We start from the raw sequence: 8,168 nt of genomic DNA, 5'->3' as shown, positions 1-8,168 counted from the left end.
ATTTATTTCTATGCCATTCCCCTACAGTTGGTAGCTGTTGTCAATACTTGCTGTTGTCTTTGGAGTAAGAACATTATCAGCAGGTTTATAGCTTATTAATGCCATGTTGAGGATTGTTTATTTTATCTGGCAGTTGATATCTGAAAGAATGCCTTTAGGGCAACAATATACATTTCAGTCTGAGGAACTCATTAATAATACTTTAATCCACAGGAGTCTTAGGTTTTATTTTGCTTTACTCTGCACTGGGAAATTTTTTTTCTTGACTTGTCCTCTCTGAACTTGCCGAGCACGAGCTCCAAATCCCAGAGACTGCATTGATTCTGTTAAGTACTTCTGGCCAGGAGAGATGCACAGCATCACCAACAGTTTAGCATCACCTCCTAAAAGCAGGAAAAAGACAAAATACTCTTATTCACCTCATTATTTTCAGTAAGTAAGTTATACACTGGTAATGTATTGATCTACACAACAACAAGCATAGGCTACCATTGCTTCTATGAAGCAGAGGACCATACGTGAAGAGGGCTGTTTGTGAAAACAGACGGCTCCTTCAAGGGAAGTCTCTACCTAACAATATGATATTTGCCCAGTAGAATAAGTGTTTCACAATTTGTAATGCAGATTTTTTTCCCCCCTTAGAGCTTCGTCACTTAGCCTGCATGTATATTATGGGTCTGGGCACTTCATCAAGCTTTGTCAAATGTTTGTAAATTTGGGGTAATGGCAAAATGGCTTATTTGTGTGACAGAAAAGCCAAACAGGCTTAGTAGAAGTTCCCAGAGAATGATTAAACAAACAAGGAAATTGCCACTTTCAACACTTCACTTACTTAAACAGCATCACCACTCATACACTGGGCATGGTTGAAACCAAGCTCAGTGCCCATACAACGTAGCTCCTAAACTCACTTCTTTCTTTGGCTTCCCTCTCACAGTGGGGACTCCAGCCCTAGGTGAAATTCAGTGTTCAAGCAAAAATGAATAGGGTTACCTCAGTCACTGTCACTGCCTTGAACTGGAGACTAAAAGGCTGATGCTTTCTGGCTAAAGAAAAATGGGCTAATATGGATGGACACAAATCTGATATTACTGCAGGAATTACACTTGCTTTAAAACTATTTCTGCATAGATGAGGAGCTAGAGAAGAGCAGGTGACACAAACACAAAAAGGAGGTGTAGCGCAGTACCGTGCATATGTTCTGTCTCCCTCCTTTGTGTTACTGCTACAGGGCACAACATTAAGGAATGTGCAAATATGTGACTGCACCCTGAAGTAACAAAGAGTGAAGCTTAACTTGTAAACTGTATCCGACCTGAAACACCAGTGAAATGCAGTTATTACCCTTTACACAATCCTATTAGAGATGTTGTGATTATTCCAAGTGTATTCCTCAACTGAACCTTGGAAACAGCACGGTTTAGCCAAATTCAGGAGGAGTTCAGAACTCTCACTGTGTACTCACACTGCTCCAAAGCCTCTTTGAATAGAGGCCCACATGCAAGGGAGGAGTACAAGACCATCCTCTAGCTTTACGCAACAAAGGAGGGGAAAGATTGGGAAAAGAAATCTACGCTGTTAAACAAAAGTCAGAATAATCCCTCACCTATGGAGTCCTGAAGCAGATGCGTAAGTTTGCTGTTTCGATAGGGTACGTGAGATCGCTGTTCTGCTATTGCTCCAAGAACGTCTGCTAGGGCAGACAAGCTGCGGTTAATAAACGATGTCTCTCGCAGTGCTGCGCCTGTCACCCCAGACATACCTAGTACAGGGCAGAACAAGGCAATGGTGAGGCGAAGCAAAGCTGCACCAACTGTCATTGTGAAAAACTCTGTTGCTGCATCAGCTGCGCAGCGTTTTTGAACACAAATTCTGAGCCATGACTTCCAGTCCACCCGTGCCAAAAGCAAGATGTAGTGATTGTTTACTCCAGACTGCCAACCCACTGCTCAGTGCTCCTACTCTCTGAAAGAAGGTTAAAGAAGGTTCAGTGCCTACAGGTGGTCTGCGGTATCTCCTGTTAAAGTTGATCTCTTCAGCTGTACAATGCTTCTTGGCTCCGTATGCATTATGGAACTGAGAAAGCAGGAACACCGTAAGATCAGAGAAGACAACGCTGCTTTTGAAAACATCAGTCCACAGTGTCTCCGGAGAGAAGCCTGTTGTGTTCCACCATTTTTTAGGATAGTTAACTGCCCTATCTGTAGGCCTTGGGAAGAAGAGGCGCGACACCCATGGTATAAGCTGCAGAAACAAAACTGTACAGCAGCCATAAGCGTGAGGGGTTTGTGTTCACCAAAGTCTGTAAGGTGCTGTTGCTTGTGGTACAGTTTGCTGTAAGGAAGTCGATGGCCTTCTACCATCCACCCAGCAAAGTGGTATGTAGCGATGCTGCCCTTGGGCAACACTGGAAAGCTGTGGTCTACAAATCAAGTTGCACCAATTTCAAGAGGTGCCACAAGTTCAACTCTATGCTCAGTCTGGATGAGTGTGTGGTTGAGAGTAGTTAATTCCTCCTGTCCTTACCTCTGCCATTTGGGGAAAAGAAACTTGATTTACCATTTAGCATCACACTATTCACATTCAACCTTTCTTCAGGATAGTGGATGAGCTACAGATGCATCTGCAATCAGTTCTTATTACCCAGAGCACACAACCCATGCTAGGCAGAGCTAATGGCAGTGGGATGGTCAGAAGGGGCTAACGGTTCCCTCACTTAGATTTGTCCACATGTTAAAACAATTACGAGTTAACAGCTGCCCTTGCTTTTATCAGAGTAAGTCCAACATCTTCAAAGCTCCACCAGCATAGCTGATGGCAGGGGTCAGTCTGCTGCATGTGCAGGTGCTGCCACACCTAACGCTGGTGTAAGTGAGCACAGATCTCCTGGGCTTCACTGGAGGACCTGGCCCACCGCACCCCGAACCAAGTAAATGTGTGTCCTGGTTGAACTGAAGGAACAAACACATGCACACTGTTGCCCGAGTACATGCTTACCAAACAGTTTCCAGCACTTAGAGCAAATGACAAAAATAATGTATTCTATTAGGTTTCTCGTAGAACAAAAGTTTAACAGTGAGCAACAGCAAGAATTCTTGGCAGTAAAGTAAAAGACTCTTTCATAATACTGGTTCAGTTTTCAAAACATTATTTCTGGAATGGTGCATTTGGCTGCATGGCTTTTCTTGGTAAGAAAGCCTGTCCTTTAGGAAATAATCAAGCTTTTGAAATTATTGTGTGCACAGAGGAGGGGGGAGGAGGAAAATGCTTTGAAGAAACAATGAAAACAATATTATCTTTTCAACACTAACTTCCTCCAAGACTTTCTCCACAATAAGTCAGAAAAACCCGCACATGGTGATATCAATTATTACAGATATTTGTAATATTTAAATAATTTATGGACTTTAAACATTTCTGTACAAAGACATGCTAATTTTCAGAGTAGAAAAACAGGCCTAATAAAACCCGTCTGAACAAATAATATACCTATGATATGGGTAACCGCCCTGGGCTTATGTTAGGCTTATGCAGTCAGATTTTCAGTTAAACCGTAGCAGTGTGAAACTGGAACAATCAGGCCCACAAATTTTGTTTATGTCAGGATCTGTGGGTTTAAACCACCCCCTGTGTGAAAGCCAGGTAGCACACAGCCTTACATGAAGAGGTAAAGGCGGCCATTGTAACCGAGACCTGGGAGGATCCATGCCCGTAACAGACACGTTTGCTTACCGACACACTCACTACCAGCCAGATCCACCAGCTGCAATCTAGTTTTGACTTGCTTAAGTTTCTCAGTGGCTTCATGTTGTGCTGGTGAAGAGGCTCTGGAAGAAGAGGCGGATTTATTCTCTCTCATTTTTTGTGGAAAGGTGCAGGAAACATCTTTATTTAGTCTCTGACTGCTTTGTTCATCTTCCCATGAAGTACCTGGTTAATGAAAAAACAAACAAGGGGAGCTTCTCACTGATGCTGGAAAATGAGATGTAGAAAAATGGGGCAAGTACAGTATCTGCTGGTTTAGGCTATTCTAACAGAATCATAGAATCATAGAATGTTTTGGGTTGGAAGGGACCACTAGAGGTCATCTAGTCCAACCCCCCTGCAGTAAGCAGGGACACCGCTAACTAGATCAGGTTGCTCAGAGCCCCGTCCAACCTGGCCTTGAATGCTTCCAGGGATGGGGCCTCCACCACCTCTCTGGGCAACCTGTTGCAGTGTTTCACCACCCTCATTGTAAAGAATTTCTTCCTTATATCTAGTCTAAACCTACCCTGGTTTAGTTTAAAACTAAAAGCAATATACAAGTCAGAATCAATGGCACCAGCCGGCTGAATGACTTTTTCTATCTATCTTGTTTAAGGTTTTGTTCATCAAACCGATCATATCAGTTGGTAACAAGAGGCAGGTGTAGGTTCTATTGTATCTAATATCCCCGTTGTTCACACTTCTATGTGGAAAACAAGAACCAGGAGTCCAGTAAGGACTTTAAAGGACACTTTTTTTCATGTTTTAGATTGACTGCAACTGAAGTGAGATTTTGAATGTTTGGGAGCAGTAAGCTCTGAAGACTGTTTCTATGTATTTGAAATACCACCTGCTGCTGGTGCTCTCACAAAACAAAAGTTTGTCCTGCTTCTTCCCTTCCCTTCTTCCCCCCCCCAAAAATTTTGTCTTTTGCTGCTGTTCCCTCTAGACTTCCTTAAGCCCTCATATGCCACTGCTGCGTCTCCACATGATGAGCTATTAGCCTCAATGGTGTTGTTCCAACTTGTTCAGGTTGGTTACCTACTACTCCTGGTATTTCTGTAGCTGCACTAGACCACTTCGTATCCTTCCTCTTCCTCAGCAGCAGCATCTGGCTTTCACTCTCTGCTGGGAAGGAAGAGGAAGACAGATTCTCTGGGAAAGCTGCTTTGACAATAGCTTAGCAAGAGTATATGCAAAAGGGCTTTCCCAAAGCAGTTTTGCTTTTTTTCTTCAGTGCTCTAGTTTTCATCCATCTCTTTCTCCCTCTCTGAAAGACATAAAAGAATAAAAGACACACGCAATGCTACAGGTAATAGAGACAACTGACTCTTGGGGACTTAGAGAGTCTTGTTGCAACAGTACAAAGTTCCCAGCCGCCAAACTTGAGTAAGGAACAGACTGAATTGGGTTGCAGAGCTCTCTACCTCTCCAGCTGGGCTGCTGCTAAAACCCGAGCTAGCTGTTCACAGCATAGACACAGCAGCTGTGTTGGTTTACACAGAACAAATGGCTTCAGGCCATACAGTGTAAAAATAAGTGTTCTCACTCCTCTTCAGTTTGAGACAAGGAAACTAAGAAACTGCTCTCCTCAAACAACAGATATTACTGAGACAAAATGCTAAAAGACCTTAATCAAACCTGAAAAAGCACTGGCTTGTCAACCCTGGCTTTAGGTGCAGAACTCATCACAGACTTTACATTTTATTTAGTGTCTTAGATCTCCGGTGCTGAGATATTTGACAATTGCACCTAGCTTTTAAATCAGGATTTTCTCCTTTTAAACAAGACAGAAGGCGCTGTCACACTGCTATAGCGAGGTCCCACCAGCAGTGCTGCTCTACCCCCCCATATTGCACATCTTCATCCAGGCGCTATGAGCTGAAAGCCGGAGTCTGCATTCAACATAAATTAGACATTTCTGTGGAGCTTTGCTGCCAGACAACGTGGGGTAGTAGGGTGACTGCAACTCAAAATGGCAGCGGGAAGCCTGGAGGAGACAAGATGGCTGGTGCGCTAACAGTGCAAACACTATGTTCTGAAAAGTAACATCTGCCTGATCGACAAGAATCTGGAACTGGCTAGAGCCAACATCTGGAACGCTGGAGCTGCAGTAACTGTGTCTTTTGGCAAGGCCGTGGGTAAGTGAGGGCAGTGTTTTTTCTGTTTTGCTAATATTGTTGGTTTAATTTCTGATAGCAATCGAAGGGAAAAATGTTGAACATTTTCCACGTTCTAAAACCATATTGTTGTTGCAGAGTACGAAGGAGATGGACCACAGCACTGGAAGCAGAGAGCCTAATTATAACATGAGCAAAAGAAAACAAAGTTAATGCCAAAAGCTGAAGTTATTCCTAAAGCAATAAACTGGTAAGTCTTGGTGTGGTAATGAAAAGTAGAAATACAGGTTTTGCCATAGTAAATAAGACAACTATGTTGTCTGTTCCTACAGTGGCCTATTATTAACAGTTCAAGAGACTCTGAATTTAATGGATGTTTTTGCAAGGCAGCAGGTAAATAAATAATTCTCTCTCACCCCAAAGCATACGATGATTCCTAAAATGCATGGTTAGCTTTACCACAAATTTAACATGGATAATTATATAGGTCATATGAAGTGTTTTAATGACTGTATTTGACTATCTGTCTTGATATCTCTCTTACACCTTATCTTATGACTTACTGATAAAATTTATTTCATTAGTTGTTTCATGCTATAAAACTTCAAGAACTATGTAAGTCAAGACATGTAAAGGAAAGTGAAAAGTTTTTATGAAAATTAAAGTTTCAGTAGCATTCAGACATCAAACTGGTCTGTTATTTAAGAAAGTACCCAAAAGTTAAACAATGGAAAAGAACTGAGGGAACGTATTAAACCTTGGCAAAAGGAGGAGAAACCAATATGAAAATCCCTCAGTCCACAGACTGTTTTTCAAAAAACAACTGGTTCTAGATGTATTTTAGTAACATTCTACTTACCAAAGTTATCTCCAGAGACGATTGTGGTTATGGTCAGTGTAACTACCAGATGAGAACGAGAGGAGTGAGCGTGCACCAGTGTTGGGTGCCTGACTCTCAGCTGTAGGCCTAGGTTGACTAGATGCAAAAATTCAGATGCATTTTCAACAGTCCTAGGAAGCAAAGAAACAAGCAGAAGATTTAACTGACTCACAGGAAAAATCACACGAGAAAGCTGACAACTTCGACACGAATCTGAGCATTTCCACTTCCCTGCTCTTCTAATTTCTTACAGTAATCTCAGTTTTGAGCTGCTCAAACAACTGTATATAGACTTTTCCAGGTGGGATATAGCCCAAGATGAAAATTCAAGACAAAAGCTGTGATATAGTACTGAAAGTGCTGAAGAAGTGGCCTGCCAGCCTTGCAGTCTAGATGTACTGTAGCTCAGCTCTAGAAGTGACTGGAATTTCTGCACCTCCACACTTTGGAAGAAAAGACACAGATTTGGACATTCCTGGAATCTCTGGTCCTACAGAAGTGGAGCTGTCTGGTTGATGTTAAGGTAGCTCCTGTCTTTTGAGAGGTACAGAATTATGGGAGGAAAAAAAGAAAAAAATTCTCTAGGCCTTTGGAAATCATATTTCACATTTGGAATAAAAAATCCAGAATCCTTGGAAAAAAGTTCAGTTCTACTGTTCAATGAGCAGGGACTCCAGCACAGTGTCAGAATAGACAGGCATAAGTTTCTATAGACCATTTTATCTCATACTATCTGTTTTCCAGTTAAAGGAAATACTGAAAATATGACCAATCAAAGGCAAAAACCTAACAGAGAAAGTGAAATAAACTGATTAGGTAAAGAAAAAAAAAATCACTATGATTTTCCCCCAGGTTTGCAATGTTTAAAACAAATGAGGTAAGATTGCCTGCCCTTTCCTTTCACTGCATTGCCTTCTTCAATAATCACTCAAGTTACATCACCTAAACATTAGTTTCTGGATGGGGATATAAATTACTGCCACAGCCTGGTTACTGAATACGCTGTAACACCAGAACCATTAATAACTCTCCTGACAGGCTACAGGCTTGGTTCCACATCGCTGCAGTCTTTTAGCAAAAGCAAGCGTGTGACAAAAGGCAAGGCCTGACTTAGATTTGGCCGATTTCAGTGAAAGTCACACTGGGCACAAGCTTATTTTATGCTAGGAAGAGTCATACTTGAAGAGTTTAGAGACAAAAGAGCTATACCCAGCTAAAACAATTTCCTCTGAAAATAAAGCAAGGGGCATCTGAAGAACTTTGCCACACCACACTTAGGGGCACTGTAGGGAAGCAGCCACCTGAAAGCAGTTCCCTGTGAAACCAGGGCTGCAGGAGCTGAACGATCACTATAGACTTTGCCAATCAATCCTGAGCTGCATGCGCTGTGTCATGTATCCCGCCCCCCCCCCCCCCACCCC

At 42.3% G+C, this 8,168-nt stretch overlaps 1 protein-coding gene across 1 annotated transcript in view; it reads right to left on the bottom strand.

Moving 5' to 3' along the window:
• Nucleotides 1-225: 225 nt before the first annotated feature.
• The window catches only part of KIF25 (kinesin family member 25), a 47,633-nt gene continuing 39,690 nt past the window's right edge, over nt 226-8,168 (bottom strand). The window contains exons 12-15 of the mRNA XM_035889632.1: nt 6,727-6,878; nt 3,733-3,930; nt 1,607-1,762; nt 226-383 (exon numbers count right to left, since the gene is read on the bottom strand). Of these exons, the coding sequence (XP_035745525.1) occupies nt 226-383; nt 1,607-1,762; nt 3,733-3,930; nt 6,727-6,878 (664 nt within the window). The remainder of the gene's footprint in view (nt 384-1,606; nt 1,763-3,732; nt 3,931-6,726; nt 6,879-8,168) is intronic.

The sequence above is a fragment of the Egretta garzetta genome, unplaced genomic scaffold, assembly GCF_000687185.1.
Source record: "Egretta garzetta isolate BGI_Z169 unplaced genomic scaffold, ASM68718v1 scaffold122, whole genome shotgun sequence".
In the NCBI taxonomy this organism is placed as follows: Eukaryota; Metazoa; Chordata; class Aves; order Pelecaniformes; family Ardeidae; genus Egretta; species Egretta garzetta.
This window is presented reverse-complemented; position numbering and strand designations above follow the sequence as displayed.